The 21,072-nt window shown below is 50.3% G+C and overlaps 1 protein-coding gene across 2 annotated transcripts in view; it reads left to right on the top strand.

The window, feature by feature from the left end:
• The window catches only part of NRDC (nardilysin convertase), a 75,018-nt gene that overhangs the window by 52,965 nt on the left and 981 nt on the right, over positions 1 to 21,072 (top strand). For both annotated transcript variants that reach the window (XM_036755056.1, XM_036755055.1), the window contains 15 exons: positions 1,721 to 1,825; positions 3,454 to 3,577; positions 4,146 to 4,232; positions 4,844 to 4,963; positions 12,071 to 12,122; positions 13,175 to 13,325; positions 15,203 to 15,330; positions 15,603 to 15,765; positions 16,119 to 16,150; positions 16,327 to 16,465; positions 17,357 to 17,404; positions 17,653 to 17,705; positions 17,989 to 18,072; positions 18,885 to 18,975; positions 19,328 to 19,444. In XM_036755056.1, coding sequence (XP_036610951.1) covers positions 1,721 to 1,825; positions 3,454 to 3,577; positions 4,146 to 4,232; positions 4,844 to 4,963; positions 12,071 to 12,122; positions 13,175 to 13,325; positions 15,203 to 15,330; positions 15,603 to 15,765; positions 16,119 to 16,150; positions 16,327 to 16,465; positions 17,357 to 17,404; positions 17,653 to 17,705; positions 17,989 to 18,072; positions 18,885 to 18,975; positions 19,328 to 19,444 — 1,494 coding nt within the window. The remainder of the gene's footprint in view (positions 1 to 1,720; positions 1,826 to 3,453; positions 3,578 to 4,145; positions 4,233 to 4,843; positions 4,964 to 12,070; positions 12,123 to 13,174; positions 13,326 to 15,202; positions 15,331 to 15,602; positions 15,766 to 16,118; positions 16,151 to 16,326; positions 16,466 to 17,356; positions 17,405 to 17,652; positions 17,706 to 17,988; positions 18,073 to 18,884; positions 18,976 to 19,327; positions 19,445 to 21,072) is intronic.

The following is a 21,072-nucleotide window of genomic DNA, read 5'->3' on the forward strand; positions in this document are numbered from 1 at the left end:
GGAGTATGGGGGAAGATCTGAGGGAGGCAGACCAAGCAGAAGGCATTGGCAATAGTCCAGGGGAGGAGAGGTTTCACCAGGGTTGTGGCTTTGGAGGAGGAAGAGGAGGAGGAGGGCGTGTGTGTGTGTGTGTGTGTGTGTGTGTGTGTGTGTGTGTGTGAGAGAGAGAGAGAGAGAGAGAGAGAGAGAGAGAGAGGCAGAGCAGGTGGATGAGTTCAAGGCTGGATGGGCAAGCTTTCTTTGACCTTACCTTGAATCTGTTGCCTACCCTGTTCGTGGACCTGAGAATGAGAATGAGGACAGCTGTTTAGGAATTATGCAAATGAAGCGGCTAAATGGAGTGTGCCTTTTGACCCAGCTATGCCACAGCTAGGTCTGGGCCCTAAATATGCCAAAGAAAGAGGTAAGAATCCTTGATGTACAAAATTATTAATAGCAGCTCTTTTTGTGGTGGCAGCACACTGGAAACCAAGAGGATGTCCCGCCGTTAAGGAGTGGATGAATAAGTTGTATTAGATGAATGTGTTGGAAGAAATGAGGAAATAGATGATTTCAAAAAGATATAGAAAGTCTTATGTGAACTGATGTAGAATGAAGTTAATGGAACCAGCAGAACAATTTAGACTATAATCAGTCAGTAAACATTTATTAAGTGCCTACTATATGGCAGATAGACCTGTGCCTAACCACTGGGGATACAAAGAAAGGCCAGAGAGTCTATGCAAACATGCACATCACATGGACAAACAAGATATAGACAGGATAAATTGAGATAATTAACAGTGGGAAGGCATTCCCAGGAAGAGGGATCAGGAAAGGCCTCCTGTAGAAGGTGGGATTTTAGCTGAGGCTTGAAGGAGGCCGGGGAAGCTGGTGCTGGAGACGAAGAGGGGGAGCAGTCTAGGCGTGGTCTGGAGAGGGGATGGTCTTGTGCCAGGAGCAGCCAAGGAGGACAATGTGTTTTAAGACAGAAGTGAACAAGCCAACTATTGGGTCTAAAGTAGAATAAAGATGTTTAGAAGTCTGAAAATCATAAGATCAATGAACAGTTGAAGGAATTCTGGCCATTTGCCTCAGGGAATAGAAGTCTCAGAGGGTCTCTTGCCATCTTCAGACGTTTGATATACACATCACATGGAAGCCCGGCCACATTTCTTTTAGTAGTGCTATAAAACAAAAGCTGGACCCAATGGGTGCAAGTCAGACGGGGCTGATTTCAACTGAGTATTAAGGACTTCTTCCTTATGGCTGGCAGTTCTTCAGTACTCTAAGGACATTGTGCTTCTCATTGGATCCCAACAGCTCTGGGGAGGTAGGTGTTCTTGGGAGCTGAAGCAGAGTCACCCAACTAGTGTCTGAGGTCTCACTTCCTAACCCCAGACTTATTGCTGTGTGTGCCATGGCACCCCCAAGCTGCCTTCTAGCCTCTGGTGCTGTGCAGCCATGATGGGAACAGGGTCTTTGAAGTTGCCAGGAGGCCCGAAGAGCAGGACATTTTCTGCTTCGAAGCCCAAATACCTGTAATACATTTTGGAAAGGTTCAGTGTGAGTCTGACAATTGCTTCAATATTATGAGACAGGCAGAGGCTGGCTTTGGAAGGTCAAGGGTCAGATTATTGATCATGTCTTCAGTGATGAGCTGAGGTGAGGAGACTGTGGGCAATTGGCTAGAGATGCTGCTGAGGGTGTTCTGGCAGTAAAGGAAGCTGCTTGTCCACAGACAGATCCGGTTGAGTATGTGGAAAACATGTGTGAGAACATGCAGCTGTACCCCCTGCAGGACTTCCTCACCGGCGACCAGCTTCTGTTCGAGTATAAGCCAGAGGTATGTTTTCTACTTGGTGGGGTGGGGCAGAGAGAGGGAGGAAGGGAGGGGAGGAGAGGCAAGAAGGGACGGTGGGGAGGAGGGGGGGAGAGAGAGGGAGGAAGGGAGGAAGAAAAGAGAGAAAAGGGGAAGGACTGGGGAGGGCATGGCAGAAAACACGAGTTTCCTGAGGAATTGGTGGGAATGGGAAAACTTGAATAGCATTATCGGAAGGGTTTTTATTGTTCATTTCAAGTCAGTAGAATACAAAGAACCATCCTCTAGCCCCCCCAGACCTGGGCCCTGGAGAGGGCCAGTGGGTCTGTCAGTCAGGAAGCACTGGAGTTGAGTTGGGAGAGGTCACCCTCAGGAGGCCCTAGGAGCCCACAAGGCACAGACCTCTGTGCAGAGAAGTCACGTCAGCAGAGGCACAGAGTGTTCATGCATTGCCACGGCATTTTGGAGCTATGCAGAGAACAGTTAGGAGGCTTTTCCCCAGGCTCCCCATCCATTTACAAAGGCACGTTAAATCCCAAACATTACTTAGCTTTGAAGTTGTCTGCCAGTGTCAGCTCGGATCCTTTAGTTACAAAATAATTTTATCTCATCTTTCAAAACTTCAATGATTCCCTACGGCTGAAATTGAATAAAACCGGGCTTTGGGGGAATCAGAGGTTTAACATAGTGAAAAGTACTCCTGGTGAGAGCACAGCAGATCCCTGAATTCTGAGCTCTGAACCCCACCTGCAAGCCAGTGGTGGAGGGCCTGCCCCTGGCGGGGAGGATCACTCGGTCCACGGTCTTGTCGTTGGTGGAGATGTCAGTAGTTGCCAGAACAGGAGACTGGGAACAGTCCTGCTCCCCCACTTACCTGTGTCTGAGGGTGCAATAAAAGGTTCCTGGACTCTGTTTTCTTGGGGCTGGTGGCGTTTTTCTTTAGAAAGAGTGTTTTTATGTTGCCAGTGATGTTTTACTTCCCAGGCTCACCTACAAAAAAGCCTGTCCTCCCCTTTAAGTACTCAGAGTTCTAGAGAACAAGATCCCTTTGAGTAATGGGCATTACGCTAGGTCACCCCAGAATTGAAAATGTTGATTTAATCGCTGCTGCCTCATAGGTTATCAGTCTTTGTGGGCTAGCTGGGAAATCTTAATTGCTACTTATATCCTTACTTTTATAGGAAAATGAACTCAGTACTCATCACCAGTTTAGAAATGACCTTTTGGCAAGTTTGGGCCCTGTGCTTTGTGTCTAGATTGATAACATCATCACTTGTAAAGCATCAACATTGGCAGTGTGCCTCCAGGACCTCCCTGTCTCATCCCAATCTGTCCCTGCTCAGAGGGATGTTTGGACACTGAGAGGTTAAGTGACTGGACTAGGGCCACACAGCCAGGGTGGCTAAGAGGTAGGATTTTAATGTGGGTAGAGGCGATTCTGGCTCTGAGGCTAACACTGTCCATTAGGCCAAGCTATCTCACCTACATCTTAATTAGTGATCAGTCAGCAAGCATTTATTATATTAATTGATGACGCCAGTGAGGAAAGCAGAGATTTGTGAAAGTTACTTGGGCTAGTCTTTGGGAACTTGCTAGCTTTAGTAAGAGTATCCTGGATTAAAATGAAGTTTTATTTGTTTTTGTTGCTGTAGGTCATTACTGATGCCCTTAATCAACTAATCCCACAAAAAGCCAACCTTGTCCTCCTGTCTGCTGCTAATGAGGGAAAGTGTGACCTCAGAGAGAAGTGGTTTGGGACTCACTACAGCATAGAAGGTAATGCTTTCTAAAGATGTAGCCAGACAGGTTCATCATTCTCCCTTTTGTCATAGAAAGTTGTCCTGCTTTAGGTCTGAAGCATTAGAAGTAGGAGGCTTGTGCCTACATTTTGACATTCGTGCAGACTCTTCACCCAGTAGGTTTTTCCCTTCCCTATTCAGAGCCCAGATTGTCTCTTATCCACAGGGTCTTAAGTCTTGGCCAAACTGCATGAGTGGCTCCCAGCCCTGCAGGAAGTAGCCGCTCACACTGTGCCGTTGAGCCTGTCTCCTCAGGGTGGGCGCTCTGAGCGATGGCCTTCGCCTTCTTTTGTGTGTATTCCTCTATAGCTGCACATCTGGTTATTCCTACAGCCACACTTGGGAGAGCATTCTGTGGGCACTGCTGGGGGAGGTTCTGCTCTTCTAGGCTCCTGGTCAGGCAGTTTACTCCTGAAATGGCCCTGAGAATTGTGAGAGTTGAGTGGTGAAGAGAAAGGAGGCCGAACATCCGAGGCAGAGAAAGATGACTAAGTTACAAGTTTCTTGAAGCTGCTCGTTTGCTTCATCTGACTTTTCCTGTACAGATATTGAGAAAACATGGGCTGACCTGTGGAACAGTGACTTTGAATTAAATCCAGATTTGCATCTTCCTGCTGAAAATAAATATATAGGTGAGTGAGATGGAATCGTTGGCACTGTGCATTTAAACTTCTGGAATGATCATCTGAGAAACTGCCTTTACTGCAGCAATTGAGCAGTCTAATAGCAAGTGGGACATGACCTTGTCCGACCCCCCCACCCCCCGCTCAAACTGCCATATCTGTGGCTCCCCCTTGTGACCCCTTGTGGGGTGTCCAGTGCTCAGGAGCAAGCATTGTTGTGCTGTGCACCAGAGGCCAGTGTCACTTTGACCCAATCCCTGGAGTTCAGTCATGGAGGAAGGCATCGGAGGTGTTAGCGTAGTTATGTTATCACCTGTTTCCCTAGCACTTTTAAGTGTTACTCTGAGTGTTTCCTTCACTACCACCTTAATGAAGTAGGTAGTGTGTGAGGACGACGATCTTGGTTTTACAGATGAGGATTTAGGAGCCCAGGGGTTTGAGGCTCCATCAAGTTACCAGATCACCAAGCCTACAGGTCTGGGATGCCAGTGCAGGTCTCCCAACTCCTTGTACCCAGCCCTGGCTCTTGACCAGGCCCCAGCTCTGTGCTGTCCTTTCCAGGTAGATCCCACTGAAAGGAATGACAGGTGGTTTCCTCTTTTTTGTGTTTTTTCTGTTAGCCACGGACTTTGCTCTGAAACCTTTTGATTGCCCTGAAACGGAGTATCCTATCAAGATCGTGAACACTACCCAAGGCTGCCTGTGGTACAAGAAAGACAACAAATTCAAAATCCCTAAAGGTAATGCTTTCTGCTTAGGCAGACCGACAGTGGTGAAGCTGGGCTTTCTGTTTCACAGAGACCCTTTGATTGACTCACACCAGGCTTCCCTGTGCCAGTCTCTTCACCTTCCCACCCTCTCCTCTCCCTGTAGCCTACCCCACAAACATCCAGCCAGCCCCACTCTTGCCCCAGGCTGTGAATTCCAGTGGGAAATTGGGGTCTTTGCTACTGCTGCTGTTGTTGAAGTAGCATCCAGCCTTTGCATGAATGCCGGGTTAAAGCACTTTTTAGTGTTTTGTGTCCTCCGTGTCCAGCCCAGTGTCTGACGCTGCACAACCCTTATAGAAATATTCGTTTTATTTGGGTTTTAAAGTTCAGAATAAAAAAAGAAAATTAAATAAAACTTAGGTGCTTGAATATTTTTTGATGTCATCACTTTCATTTCCCCTTTTAAAAATTATTATTAAAAAACAAGTTATTATTCTGAACTTAATTACTGAATAAAATGAGTATTTGACAACAAATGAAAAGATATTTCTGATAAGCAAAGAAGAAGCGAAAGAGCATCTCTTTTGGCAGGGCAATTGCTGTTAAGTGACTTGCCCAAGGTCACACAGCTAGTACATGTGTCAAGTGTCCGAGGCCGGATTTGAACTCAGGTCCTCCTGACTCCAGGGCCAGTGCTCTACTCACAGCGCCACCTAGCTGCCCCTGGGCCTGCCTTTTCATCTATCCGTCAGCAAGTATTAAGTGTCTACTGTATGTAGGCATGGGGCTAGACCCATACAGGCCTCTTGCAGAAGATGTCGCTGGAGCTGAACGTGAAGGGAAGCCAGGGATTCCCCAGTCGGTCAGTTGGTCAGTCGAGGTGCAGTCACCCATTAGAGGCAGGGCTGAGGACATGAGTAAAGAGCACCAAACTGCCTCCGCTGTTTTAGGTAGATGATGTCATGTTTATTTTGTTAGTAATTAATAATTATAAGCCTAAATTAATAATTTAGGTATATAATAACTTCCACAGGTGTGCTGTTTCTCTGCTTCCTTCTGGCTTTTCTCCTGTACTGTGCATTTAAAAAAAAATGCTTCAGTGATCATCTTTAACCTTTTTGCCTCCAACCATATCCTGAACCTCCCTTTCCATGCCCTGGCCCCCTCCCAATTAAAATGAAACAGAGGTCTTATAACAAATATGCAAATTCTTCCATTGGCCATGTCCAGAGATGTATGCCACTCCTCACTTTGAGTCATTCACCTCTGTCAGGAGGCGGGGCCCTCTCTGCTCTCAGCCATCCTAATTCTTCCTCCCTTAATTTAACTCTCCCACTCTCTCCAGTGGCTCTGCCAAACCTTGGCATCCCTCTTCATGCCTCTCTTGGTCCCACTCTCCGAGGAAAATCTTGCCTTATATTTTATAGAAAAAACAGGCCATTTGCTCTGAGCTCCTTCTCCTCCCTTCTTTCTCACTTTCTATCACTCAGCTGCCTTCTGCTGCTCTCTCCTCATTCACCTGTCTCCCACAAAGGGGTGGCCTTATTCATCAAGGCTAAAGCTTCAGCCTGCACAAGTGATTCCATTCCATCCCTTCTCCTTCAGCAGATCACCTGTCTATCATCCCCACTCTTCACTCATTTTCCAGCTGTCCTGGCTCCTCCTCTACTGTGTTGTAGATGTGCCTGTCTCCTCTATCCTGATCAGATCCTCCCTTGATCCTTCCATCCCTGCTGCTGTCCTGTATCTCCTCTGCCCTCTACAGCCGGTACCTCCCCTTTCCTCTTAGGCTCTTCTTAACTCCTTGCCATCTGGCTTCTAACCTTATTCCCGAGTTACTGATGCTCTCCTAGCTGCCAAACCCAATGGCCTGATCTCCTTCCTCATCCTTCTTGACCTCTCTAACACCGTCCATTTCCTTCTCCTTACAGATGCCCTCACTAGGTTTTTGGGAAGCCCCTCTCTCCAGGTTCTCCTTCTACCTCTTTGCTTGCTCCTTCTCTGTCTCCTTTGCTGGATGCTACTCCAGGTGATCATGCCTTCTGATGGTGGTAGGTGTCCTCAGGATTCTGTCCTGGGCACTTTTCTCTTCTTGCTCTGTACTCCTTCACTTGGTAATCTCATCAGCCCCCAAAGATTGATTTACCATCTCTATGTAGGTGATTCTCAAATCCACCTTTCCCTTCACCAGTCTCTCTGCTGACTCCTAATGTTTATCTGCCTTTCAGACATCTCAAAATGGATGTGCAGGGTGTCCAGACCAGAATGCTTTATCTTCTCCCCGTCAATGTGAGGGCAGCACCATCCCCAGTCCCTTAGGAGGTGTCCTGGCCTGCTTCCTCTCTCACCTCCCACTTTGTAGCATCTTTCCAGTATGGCCCCTTCTGCCCGCTGGTGCAGCCCTCCTTACGTTCCCTCACACCTGGACTCTTGTCTGCCTGCTTCAAGTCTCTCCCCAGTTCAGTCCATCCTCAAGTTAGCCACTAAAGTGATTTTCCCAAAGTGCAGGTCTGACCACGTCAACCTCCTCACTCAGTAAACTCTAGTGGCTCCCAATCGCCTCCAGGATCAAATATAAAATGCTCAGTTTGGCCTTCAAAAGCACTTCATCGCCTGGCTCCCTCCCACCTCTCCAGTCTTCTCACACCTAACTTCCCAACACATATTCTTTGATCCAGGGACACCAGTCTCCTGGCTGTCCTGTGAACAATTCCCTCCATCTCTCAGGCTCTGCCTGTTTCTCATGTCTAAAAACACTGTCTTTCCTCCTGTCCAAGTACTGTAACCTTCCCTGGCTCCTTTAAATCTCACCACCTCCAGGCAGCCTTCCCCATTTCCCTCTATTCATTAGTTCCTGTTTAAACCCCTCCCTTCCCCCCCAGATTCTAAGCTCCTTGAGAGGGTCACTTGTCTTTTGCCTCTTTTTGTATCCTCAGCACTTAGCATAGTGCCTAGCACATAGGAGACCTTTAATCCATGTTGATTGGTTGCCTCATTTATCTGTGCTCTGGAATGTTGACTGGTCATTGCATTTCATTAGAGTTTATAAGTCTTTCAAGATTGATATTAATTTTATCACCTGCCTTTAGTCGCTACCCACATTTCTACATATATCCTTCTCTCTTCTCAAGAAGGGCATCCAGGTGGTGCAGTGCATAGAGTGCCAGGCCTGGAGTCAGGAAGACCGGAGTTCAAATATAGCCTTAGATACTTTACTAGTGGTGTGACCCTGGGCAAGTCGCTTCACCCTGTTTGCCTCAGTTTCTGTCAGATGAGCTAGAGAAGCAAATGGCAAACCACTCCAGTACCTCTGCCAAGGAAACCCCAAATGGGGTCATAAAGAGTTGGGTGCAACTGAAAAACAACTCAACAACAACTTCTCAAGAAATCCATTCATTGAAACAAAGAATAAAAACAGTAAGAAAGAGGAGGGAGAAAACCAGTTCATCACAACTAGCCAGCACAGTGACAGCCAGCAGCATCAGCCACCCATGGCCCACCCCATTTTCATTTATCTTCTTGGAGGGCCTCATGATCTAGAATTCTAATTATGGCTCTCTCTCGATTTTTTTGGGTCAGTCTTTCCCTTCCCATTTCCATTGTTGTAGCCAGTGGGTTTATTTTCTTCTGGTTCTCATTGCTTTCCTGTGCTCTTCTGTATTTTTCCCAGTTAATTGTTTTTTATGGGGCAATGATCTTCCGATTTGTTCATGTGTTACCATTTGTTTAGCCACTTCCCAAGGAATGTTTTATATCTGGGTCCTTTCTGCTACAGAAGGTGCCACCGTCAATATTCTGGGGTGTGTGTCAATGACCTGGGGTATATACACAGGAGTGGGCTCTCTGGGCCAGCTGATGGACATTTTAGTCACTCTATTGGAGTGATTTTAAATTGCTTTCTATAATGATGATATTGATTCCCAGCTCTGCCAACAATGCATTAATGTGCCTGTCTTTTCACAACCTTTCCAACATCAGCTGTTCTCGATCTTTTGTCATCTTTGCCTTTTTGTTGGGTGTGAGGGGAAACCCCAGAGCTTCTTCGATTTGCACTTGTCTTAGGAACACAGTTGTGTTCCACTGCCCTTGATGTAATCTACTCCTTCTGAATGATAGGTGCCTCTCCCTTATTGAATCTCAGTTGCCCTTCCCATCTCGGTGGGTTTCAGTGATACCATGAAGGTCCCACATATATCTTTATGTTCCTCATCTGTATATTTGTGCCTGGGGACTGTGAGCATCCTCACCCTCAGGGAACCCTCTCTTCAGTCCTTTCTGCTGCTTGGATCCTTCCTGGGTCTGCCCAGTGGTCTCTGTGGGGGCTTCTTTCCCTCCTTGTCCCCTCCCCCTCTCCTTTTCTCAGTTTGAACCTTTTGGATCATGTTGGTGAGTCTCTAGCTCCTGTACCTTACATATTGCCTCAGCAATTCAAATCTTGTACTCTGACACTGTTTTCTTAACTCTTTATTCATTTCCCACATCTGCCTTTCTGCTTGAAAGCCCCAGTTTTGAAATCGTCAACAAGCATTTATTAAGCACCTACTGTGTGCTATTCATTGGAAATAGCCATAGCACCATTCTTGCTCAGCGCTTCATTAGCCTAAATGTGTTTTTGTCAAATGAATGGGCAGAATTGTGTATTAGACAGGTTTCAGGAGGCTGTCTGTCTGTCCTTCCTCAGCGCTCCTACTCTAGCCTGGCCAGGAGTCAGCGTTCACAAGGACGATCCTTCTCCTTGCTCAGACCAGCAGGAGCTAGGTGCTCTTGGTCCATTCGGTGAGCCTCTGGAGTCTCTTCCTTGTCCAGTGTTTGGAATGCCTTACCGTGCTGTGTCCTAGGAGCAACCTGTAGATTGCACGAGGAGGAGTAATAGAAATTCCGTCTGGGCAGTTCGATTGGGCCTTTGGTGCCCCACAGAGGCAGCAGCATGCTCTGAAGCTCACTGGGCTTGGGGGGTCACACCTGGGCCTTGCAAAGGTTGCTTTGGCATCGAGGTGGGGCATAGGCTAAAGAAGTGAGAGCAGTCAGGAGGCCGTGAAAATGGCCCCTGGGACACGATGATCGCCATTCATTCAGGGGTTAGGAGGCAAATGGAAGGAAACTCGGCATTTTCCATTTGAAATGTGCTCACATGGCCTGACCCCTTTTTTCTCCCAGTCCAGAAATTGTTCTTTAGAGAACCATCCAAGTGAACAGACCGGAGTCAAAAGAACAGTGCACGAGCCAAATCACATACATATTAACACTCTCAATATCGGTGACACCAGAAGATGGAAGGAGATCGTGGCCAAATGGAAAGATGGCTCTTTCCTGGAGCTTGAATGTTTCCCCTGCCTTTGTGCCAGTCATTGGAGTAACTAGAGTCTGGTGGCCCCAGAGGCTAATGTGGGGAGGGGTCTGTGGTTTGGGGTAGTTCTCTTGTCTTGGTTACTGAGAAAGCTCCTGGGGAAAAGTGATTCCAGGAAGTAAACAAAGGCTGCTGCTATGGAAGCAGATTGTTTTCAAATGTTTTCCTTTTAGTTGGTTGGAATCCAGTCCAAGGTTTGCTGCTTCTCAGAGAATTGAGCCTGTTATTCAGATATCCTCTTCTAAAAAGCACCACCACCACAACAGCAAAAAATAAAAATAAAGTAAAATAAAAGCACCACAACAAAGCCCGAGGCTTATGGTTACCCTGAGGTTATTGTTTTCATTTGTGGGGGCCTTAAGACATATTTGGATTGAAGAACAACACGTTCCTCTTGTCTCCAGCATCTCCTCAGTTTAAAGAGAAACTTGAAACTACCAGTCTTTGCAGTTAACCATCACCATTGGCCATTTCAGAGTTTTGAGGTCCTCTCTCACTTAATTTGTGTCTAGGGCCCCTCTGGTAGGCAAGCAGTTGGGTGGAGGCCTAGGAATGGATCCCTTCTCTGAATCCCATCTTTAAGTGCTTAAAATAAAATAAAGGTCATAGGATTACACATAAGGAGAGCCAATGCTTCTGAAATACAGACAGATCACAATATTTTTTAAAAAAGAAGTTCACAGACGCCACCTTAAGAACTTCTGGCCCATGTTGAATCCTTGTTCCCTATTTTTGGTGTCTTAAAGAAAGAACATTATTCTTATTAAATGTTATTAAACAAGTTGAAGGTGGGCACATTTGTTCTTCTGCCTCCATTCTTACTCATCCCCTTGAACTTCATTCAGTTTCTTGATTGAAAATTTGTTCCTAAGCCTGAAATGTTTAATGAACAGGGAGGGCAGACAAGCCAGTGCACGAAGGGCTTCAAACACCAAACAGCAGAATTTAGACCTGACCGCAGAGAACTGCTGGCGTTTGTTGGGTGTGTGTGTGGGGAGTAGGGATTACTTGAGGGCCAAGGGTAGAGGCCAGGGCGATCACTGCTGTCGAGAGCACAGCAAGGTAAATGATGTGAAAGGATGCTTTTTGTTGCCTCTGAGTGTGCAGTGAAGCTACTTCTCCAAGCTATTGTGTCTCATCTCTTTAAGGATATCCACTGGAGCTCCAGGGAAGAGCCATCTCTCCATTTAGCCATGACTTCCTTCCATCTTCTGGTTTCACTGATACTGAGAATGTTAATATTTACGTGATTTGGCTCATCCACTCTTGTTTTGACTTGGACCTTTCTTTGTTTATGAGTCACCACAGCCAAAGCCTTTGTCAGCTCGAGGCTGCTATGCTGGGAATGAGGCACTTGTGCTGGAGCATGTGTGGTGGGTCCCATGCTGGAAGGAGAGTCCAGAGGACCTGGATGCAAATCCTTTGTGACCCTTTCTCAGCCTCAAGTTTCTCATAATGCTCATAGCCCCAGGTGCTGGTACGGGGTCATGTAGAAAACCTGCATGGTGCTTGGCAGGCCTTGAATGTACCTAGGAATGTTGGTTATTATCTGCTCCCTACTCTTTCCTCCTTTTCTTCTTCCTCTCCTTCCTCCTCCATTGGTGCTGCTCTTTGTTGGCACAGATTTTGAGGATCCTGGGTCCCCTCTGTGTCCTGAAGAGGGGCTAGACTGGAGGAGTCAGGTGGAGTCAGCCTACTACGAATCTTAATGAATTTGGTGTTGCTGAGAATCATCTCTGAGGCTCAGAGCAGTTCTCCTTGATTGATCTGATCTCCGCCTTTCCTTTCAGCCTATATTCGCTTCCACCTCATCTCGCCCTTGATCCAGAGGTCTGCTTCCAAGTAAGCCTGCTTCTCTTTTTCTGGGGGAAGGGGTATGGGGCGTGGTTTCATTTCATCTAATTAATAATAGAACATGATCATGGGTATATTGATTATGTAGAAGAGAAGCTTCTGAAGACAGGGCCAGCGGTTCCCCTTCAGAAGTAACTTGACTTGGCCAACAACACCTTCCATGGTTGGTGGATCTTTGATCTTAGAGTGATCGCCTCTCAAAGTGGGCCTTGTTTTATTTAAATCGTGAGCGTAAGAGCATATGCTTTGGTCTGCTGAGAGGTGCTTCAGGTTCTCTGTGATGGCTGCTGCTCCCCAAGGGGGCCTCTTCCGGCTACTGACAGATGATAGTAAATCGGTAATGATGGCAGCAGATTGGAGGGTCTTCATCCCCACTATCCAGGAGAAAATTTTTAAAAAATTATTGCTGTCTGAGGCAGGCCTTCATTCATCCCAGAGCAGGAGCTAGAGCAGAGCAGAATGTTTAATTGCCCCTTTAAACAAATAGATATTTAACTAAGAGCTCAGTCAACAAGATTATAATAGAGACCTCAAGGGAGATGGGACCAGGTAAATAAAGGACTGCCTGGTTGTCAGTGTGAAAGTGTCTGAGACACCCTTTTCACCTCTGGACCCCATGGGCATGACCCGGGACCTCTTGGACCTCAGTAACTTGGCTGGAGCTGTGGGTAAATGAGGCCACCCCAAAGACCAGGTAGCCAGGTACAGGACGAGGGTTCTGTCCTTAGTCTCAGAAGACTTGATTTTAAGGCTAGGTTACAGAACATGACTTAGTTGCTGTGTGACTTCTAGTTGAAATAATCTAATAAACTTCTGCTGATCACAGGAAGATAGTAACAGTGGAAGACAGAGAACCTGTGGGTGACTCCTGAGAGCTCCTTGAGGGTAGGGCTGTTGGTTCTTGTCCCAGGATGCACAGGCCGCAGCCTAGTGCGTGGCCCATAGACAGTGGAGGCTTTCTGTGCTTTCTGTCAGGTCCCTGTTTGCAGCAGCTGGAAGCTGATGTGTTTTCTGGTGTGTCCCTTTGTGTCCCTCTCCAGCGTGGTGCTCTTTGATATCTTTGTGAACATCCTTACGCACAACCTGGCTGAGCCCGCCTACGAAGCAGATGTGGCACAGCTGGAGTACAAGCTGGTGGCTGGAGAGCATGGCTTGATTGTGCGAGTGAAGGGGTTCAACCACAAGCTACCTGTGAGTACCCAGCTAGGTCTCGAAGAGGTTGGGGTTTGGGCCTGGGGGCAGAGGGAGCTACTGAGAGTTTTCAGTGAGAAGGTGACATGGTTAGGGCTGTGCTAGGTTAGGCAGCTGTGTGAGGCTGACCTGGGAGCCTTGGGGCCTCGTCCATGCCTTGCGGGACTGGGCAGGGGCAGAAAGAGCCACAAGTCAGCAAGGAAGCCACAGAGGCCTTGGGCTGCGGCATCACCCTCCTTGGGGCAGCAGGTCAGCGCTCCATGGAGAATCAGGAATAGTTACCAGCAGCGGCAGGTCTTGCTGCCAACACTGATAGAGCGCTGTAGAGATGGCAAAGCACATCCTGAGAGGGCAGTGGGCATGTGACTGTTCGCCCAGTGGACATTCAGGGCCTGCTCTGCAAATCTCTGTGCCTGGTGCTGGGGACAAGAAAGCTAAACAAACCCAAGTGTTCCCAGGCTCCAGGCCCAGGCCTCTTCTCACTCTGCAGGGCAGAGGCTGAGGTGAACCAGTAGAAATGGGACTAGACAGCAGGAGGCAGAGCTGGACCCATGGAAGCCCATGGGTTTGAAGGAGAAGAGGGCCCAGGACAGAGCTCGGAAACCTGCTGCAGAGGTGGATGAAACCGTGGAGGAAGCAGAGCAGGAGCGGTCAGGGTGGGGAGCTGCAGGAGGGGATGGGTCTGGAGCCTGTGACTCAGGAGAGGAAGCAGTGAGTGGAGAGGGATCACTTTGGGAGAAGTAAAAGTCTAGAGCTTGAAAGGATCCGTGGGATCAGGCCGTCAGTCAACACTGATGAAGCACCTACTGTGTGCCAGGCTCTGTGGGGTACAAAGCCAAGCATGGGGGTACAAAGAGTTGAGAGGCAGCTCCTGCCCTCCAGAAGTTTACCAGCTGATGGGGGAGACCCTGAGGAGATAGAGAAGGACCAAGTAGGCTCTGTCCTGGAGAGTGCTGGAGAGTGCTGGAATAGAAGGGGTGGGGAAGGCCTCCCGTAGGCTGAGGCAGGGGCAGGGGGTGGGGGTGGGGGGTGGGAGGGGGTGGGGGGGTACAAGGAGGGCCAGGGGAGGAGTCACCGCTTTGTAGAAGTTGCAGAAGTGAGAGCACTGGATGTCTCTTTCCTCCTCACTTCTGGTTCCCATTTCTTGTTGCTGGCTGTGTTTGCCTTTAGCAGCATCCCTGCCTCATCTAAATTGTTAATTAGCTAAGTAACCCTGGTTCTGGCAGGAGCCAAAGGGTGGTGAAGGAGAATGACCTCCTATGAGGAAGGTGCATGTGTTGCTGGGGGTGGGGGGTGTGGGGCCCCTTCAGCTGCTTGACTGGGCCCTGGCAGGATTGGGGGGGACAGTGCCCTGGAGCATTAGGATGTTCTAGGTGAGCAGGAAGGAGCAGAGGTTTTAAATGTCTCATTTGACCTCTTGTGACTGTAACCAGTCTAAGGTTTTGTTTTACAAATAAACAGCATTCAGATAACTGAATGAAAATGCTCGTCCATTGGTTAGGACCTTTTATCCTGTTGGCCAGAACTCTGGATTTCTGTGCAGCTCCTGTGTGGAAGGAGCCTGGTATAGAAGGGGCATTGGGTTGGCGGGAAGGAGACCTGAGGCCTACCTTCTCTTGTGACCTTGAGCAATAAGCATTAAGTACCTGCTGCATGCCAAGAGCCCTGACAAGTAGGCCCTGCCCTGCCCTCCCCTCCTGGAGCTGCACTTCTCCTGATTCTAGAGGTGGATATAGGGGGAAGCAAAGAGAAGGGAGTTTGAGGAAGGTCAGTTGAGAATAGCCCCCTGGCTTCTCTTAAGATTCCTGCTGGGGGTGGGGTAGCTGCTCCTGGGCAGTTGGGCCCTGGCCAGGCTTTTCTTCCCTTTCTCTTTTCAGCTGCTGTTTCAGCTTATCATCGATTACTTGGCAGACTTCGATTCTACGCCCGCTGTCTTTGCGATGATAGCAGAGCAGCTGAAGAAGACTTACTTCAACATCCTCATTAAGCCAGAGACGCTGGCCAAGTGAGTGCCGCTTTTAGGGGCTGCGCTGGGAGAAGGACCTCCGTTCTGTGCGGCAGGTGGAGGCCCAGGGGTTTGGGAGCCTGACTGGGCCGGCCCCCCAGCTGCAGCGCAGGGTTAGGCTGGATGGCTTGAAATGTAGACCCTCGGCCCCCACGCCTGTCATCCTGAGTTATGGCCGGGCCCTTTGCCTTTTATTAGGAAGAGGAGATTCTTCAGATGCCTGTGTGCCACAGCGAGACCTTTTCCCTCTTGTTCCCTTGTCCTTTCTCCAGAGACGTGCGGCTTTTAATCCTGGAATACTCTCGATGGTCCATGATCGACAAGTACCAGGCCCTGCTTCAGGGTTTCACCATCGAGGCTCTGCTCAGCTTTGTGAAGGAATTCAAATCGCAGCTCTTTGTGGAGGGCTTGGTGCAAGGAAACTTCACCAGCAAAGTGAGTATCCCCGGAGCCTCAGGGCCTGCTTCCCAGTCTGGCTCTGGCACTCCAGCGGCCACGCTTTCTCTCCTCCCCCCGTTGAGTTCCTGCCAACCTTCTGTAGTCCAGCTCAAAGGACCGCAGGCTGCTGACCTCCCACAGTCCCTTGGGTCACCAAGGTGCCTTTCTCATTGCCCCCAACAAGGTGAATGGAAGCTCTTTGTGGGAAGGAACCTTTTCCCTTTTGTGTGGCCCTTGACAGAGCAAGCTGGCTGGTGGGGAATGCCGGCTGGGGCTAAACATGGCCATGGCGGGTGATCTCCAAAGTGGTCTGTGGTATTCAGCTAGTTCTTGTCCTTTCTCCCCCTTAGGAGTCCATGGACTTCCTGAAGTATGTGGTTGAGTGAGTATCTCTGGTCCCTGGGAAGTTTCGAGCATGTGGAGGCTTCAAGGTGGGAGGACATGAGCCAAGCTGGCTCAGCTGTTTTCCCAGGGATGAGGTTGTGTGTGGGAGAGCTCCAAGGCAGGCAGGGGCAGGGCAGCTACAGGCCGGGCCTCACTGGCCATGTTCTCCTTTAGCAAGCTGGATTTCAAACCCCTGGACAAGGAGATCCCCGTTCAGTTCCGAGTAGTCGAGCTGCCCGGAGCCCACCACCTGTGTAAAGTGAAGGCCCTTAACAAAGGAGACGCCAACTCAGAAGTCACTGTTTACTACCAGGTCAGTCTCTATCTGAGTCCCTGGGGGGCCCTCCCAAGGGTGGTGCCCTCTGCAGCCCCTGTGGGAGCAAAGACTCTGCAGGAGCTTCTGTGGAAGTCACGGTGTTTTTCAGCGTGGGGTCAGCAGGGGTTGTGCCAGCAGCCCCAGGGAACCCAAAGAGGGGGCCCCAGGAGCAGGAGCTGCTCTGTGACAGTCAGGGCTCGGGGTCAGATGGTAGAGCCATGAGAGAATGGCATGGATGCTGTCCCTGGAGAGATGGAGGAGGAAGCAGGCCCAGAGGGGCCAGGGCTGCCCAAGTACGCAGGAGAAAGAAGCAGTTTCCTCCTTTCACATGGTCTCTACCAGTTGGCCAGGCCTGGTCGGCTTCTATCTCACAAGCCTCCCATGTGCTCCGAGCTGGGTGAGCAGGGAGGGACGAAGTCTGGGGGGGCCTGGGAGGAAGCTGTCCTCCTCCTAATGGCACCTGGTGCCAGCCCTGGGTCTTCCGGCTCATCTGGTCTCAGAGCTGCTGTGGCTCACACACCAACAAATCACAGGCACCAGGGGACCCTTCCCCTTCCCTGCAGCCATTGCTTTCCTCCTTCCCAGCCTCCTGGAGAGAGAGTGACCTGCCTGGTGCTCCAGCTGTCAGGGAGTAGCAGACTCAGGTCATCTAGTGGCTGTACCGCTTCCTCCTCTGACCTGTTTGCTCTTTGGCGGTCAAGGGTGGCGAGAGGTGGCCTAGCCCAGAGGGAGCCTGTGGCAAGGGGAGGGGCCAGTGCAGTGAGGGCTAGAGGTGTCGGGCTGTCTCCAGAGGACTGTGCTCATTACTTCATAAATGTTCACTTCCTCAGCATTGTTCCCCAGCCCCCCAAGCTGCTCGCTTGTAGCTTAACAGAGCTCCTTTTTCAGTCAGGTGCCCGGAGCCTGAAGGAGTACACCCTCATGGAGCTGCTTGTGGTGAGTCCGAGACCGTCCATGGACCAGGGAGTATGTGGCTGGGAATGTACCTGGCCATGTGGCCATGGGCCTAATTCAGAGGCTGGCAGGGGGAGGCCTGAGAGGTCATCCTGTTTAAGAAGCCTTGCTAGAGGAGGAGGACTGTCAGGAAGCCCAGGCATGACTGGGGGGGTTGTTTGGGGAGGAAGCCCACAGATGGACACACAGAGCGGGACAACCTCTCTGAGGGCCTCCATGTTGAATTGCAGATGCACATGGAAGAACCTTGCTTTGACTTCCTTCGAACCAAGCAGACTCTTGGGTGAGTGGAAGGGCCCAGGGTAGAGAAGGCTTAGGTGGGAGTGGGGTTAGGCAGCCTTTGGCCATGGGTGCCTCAAAGGCGAGCGTGTCCTTTGGGAGCAGGTGCTGGAAACTGTATTGTCCCTGACCTCGGCTTCAACAGCTCCTCCTGGTGGGGGAGGCCAGCCCTTTTCCTGCTCCTGGCTAGGATGGTAGCACTCTGCCCTTCAGTAAAAGGTGGGCCTTGGGCTATGTGGATGCTGCAGTGGCTGCAAGGCCCTGACGAAGGCCTCTCCTTGGTGCAGGTATCATGTCTATCCAACCTGCAGGAACACATCAGGGATTCTGGGCTTCTCTGTCACCGTAGGGACTCAGGCCACCAAGTTCAGGTAAGTGCCGGGAGTTATTGGTGCTCTCTGTCCTGAGTGGGCCCCCCAAGCCCGTGGCATGGCTTCTGGAGAGTGAGGACAACAGGCAGCCAGACGGTGCTCGGGTCGGGCCCGAGTGCTGGCCTTGAAGGTGTACAGGGGAGGCCGAGCCCATCTCACCACCTTCTCTGAGTCTGTTTTCATACCTAGAAAATGGGGTGGCGGGGGGGGGAACATTTCTCTGACTTGCCTCCCTACAGGACTGTCTTGATTACAAATGAGAGGAGGCATGGGAAGGAAGGTCTAAAGACGCAGCAGGTCTCAGAGCTGGGCAAGAGGAGCTCAGGGACGATCCAGAGGGTCAGGGCCTTCCCTGGATGAGTTAGGCAGGGCCTGCCACTCTGGAGGCTCTCCTGGCCCTCAGGAAAACTCCTTTTCTTCCACTGGGCTTTGGGTATTTCCTGAGATCTGTTGGAGAGGTAGTCTGGGATGGGAAGGAGAAAGGCAAGTGGGAGAAGGGCATGAGTCATGCAGGGCCAGTTTGAAGCTGCAGGGGTTTGGGGTCAGAGGACCAGAGCCTCTTGGGACCTTGGCTTCCTCAGGTGAAAAATGAGGGGCTTGGCCTGGATCACGGAATCATTGATTTAGAGCTGGAAAGGGATGCTGAGGCCCCTGTGTCCAGCCACTTCATTCCACAGGTGCCTGCTGAGGGGGCAGCGAAGGCAGTGTTTGAACCCTGACCCTAGAGGCTTTCTGTAAGGGCCACTGAGGTCCTTCTAGCTCCACAGCTATAAGGCTGAGGTTGGCTTTGTTTTTGAAATGTTTTGTTTCAGCTCTGAAATTGTTGATAAGAAAATAGAAGAATTTCTCTCTTGTTTTGAAGAAAGGATGGAGAACTTAACAGAAGACGCTTTTCATACTCAGGTAATGGGGGCTTGGGGTGACCCTCCCCACCCTCGAGCCCTGAATAAGACAGTCTGTGGCTGCCCAGAGAGCAATTCCACCCCTGTGACTCTGGGCAAGTTTCCTTTACCTCCTGGGCCTGCGAGGGGGATGGACTCAGGGTGAGAGCAGCTCATTCCCTGTGTGAGTCCATTCTGAGCTCCTCCTTCTCCTCCTCCTCCAACTTGCCCTGGCTCCACTTAGCTGACATGCCCCTGTGTTGGGAGCGCGCTTGTGGCCTCAGGGTCCTGAGATCTCCCAGCTCTCTCTGGGCTTCTTGGGGAGCTTGGCAAGCACCAGCAGCACCCAGCTCAGGTGTGTCTGCTTGCGATAGGTCGTAGCTCTGATCAAGCTGAAGGAGTGTGAGGACACCCACCTTGGGGAGGAGGTGGACCGCAACTGGAACGAGGTGGCGACTCAGCAGTACCTCTTTGACCGCCTGGCCCATGAGGTAAGAGCTCGCTCAGCTCCCTGGGGCCACCCTGACTGGGGGAGGGACAAGGAGATGGCTTTAACGTTCTCCCAAGTCTGGCCAGATTTCACCTGGTAGAAAGTAGCCTGAACTGGGGCTCAGGAGACGCAGTTTTGACTCCATCTCCATTAATCAGTCGACACATTTTTTAATCACTGTTGGAGGCCCTAGGACAGTGTCGAAGTTAGATAAGACAATCCCTGACTGGAATTACGTCTAGGCGGGAGGAGACAAAGGCCAGCATTACATGGCAAGTGCGCTGGGAAGGCTGGAGATCGGCCATGACTTCCTGGAGCAGCTGGCATTCAGACTGGACTTTTAGGGGGAGGGGCGTTCACAAGGGCCCCTGGGAGGGGACAGCCTGAGCTAAGCCTCCGAACCACAGAAGGAACAAGGGAGGTGGATGTGCCTGGCCCAGGTTCATGCAGGGAAGCAGGAGCATGAGGGAGGCTGGGCACACAGGGTACAGGTGGAAAACTCTGGAAAGACAGGTTAGGAAAGGTTCAAATGCTAAGCCCAGGCGTGAGGGGGCTGATGATGTTCGATCCAGCGTTTGCCAGGCGTGGAAGGGAGGGATTGATGAGGAGAGGGACAGAGCTCTGGGAGCCCCAGTCGGGAGACTGCTGCACGGTGATGGGGCCTGAGCTCTGTGTGGGGAAACGAGGGGATGGATGATGCCACAGGTAGCCACTGGTTAGTAGGGGGTGGGGCATCTGTGCAAAAACTGGTTAGAAGGTGACCTTGTGAACCAGGCCAACTGGGAGAAAGGGTGATGGTGACAGTAGAAAAAAAGTTTTTGAAGAAAATGAATTGTTTTGGGCAGAGTTCCAAAATGTCCAGGCTTAGTTGAATATGGGATAAACATCAAAAGCACAAAAAAACCCTGAAGAAGAAACTTGATTGGGACGGGACGGGATGGGATAATGGCAGGCAGAGGCAGGCTGGGCCAGCCTAGAATGTGGGGGCGTGGGGAAATTGTGCTGAGGGATTATGGAGGGAGGTGGAGGCCGAGAGTGAAGAGAAAGGGGCCAGTTGAAAGAAGGAAAAAAGTTTGGAACGAGACTTTGTGTTGCATTAAAAAAGGCTGAGGCCAAAAGCAGCTTGCTTGTGACCATTGTTCCCAGGGTAGCTTAGTGAGAAGAGATGGGGAAGATCTAGTGGAGTGGAGGGGGTGGGGGCAGGGGACTCTCCAAAGGTCAGGGCTCAGGCCCAGTATGGGGGCTAAGAGGGGAGAATGCCAGAGGTCCAGGTCTTATTTTGACTGTGCCAGAGTGACTAGTGAATGGAAAAGGCCTAGTTGAAGAAGGGTGTGCTTGGAATGTCTGAGAGGAAGGAAAAAACGGTGAGAAAGGCCTAGAGGGCAGTGATGCCAGTGGTGGGGACTTGGGAGTAGCTGACAGTGCTGAAGGTCTAGCAGTGGCCACGTACACGCCCCACCCTCCTCCACTGGCTCAGGAGCTTCTGTGCATAGTTTTAGGGCAAAAAGGGCCCCTTCATTTTACAGATGTACCAGCAGCTGGAGGCCCAGTGAGGAACGGTCACAGGTGGTCCCAGAGCTGGGCTTTAGTTAAGAATGTGGGGGTGGGGTGGGGAGAGGGGGATCATGT

This window comes from Trichosurus vulpecula, chromosome 4 (genome assembly GCF_011100635.1).
Source record: "Trichosurus vulpecula isolate mTriVul1 chromosome 4, mTriVul1.pri, whole genome shotgun sequence".
NCBI classification, from domain to species: domain Eukaryota; kingdom Metazoa; phylum Chordata; class Mammalia; order Diprotodontia; family Phalangeridae; genus Trichosurus; species Trichosurus vulpecula.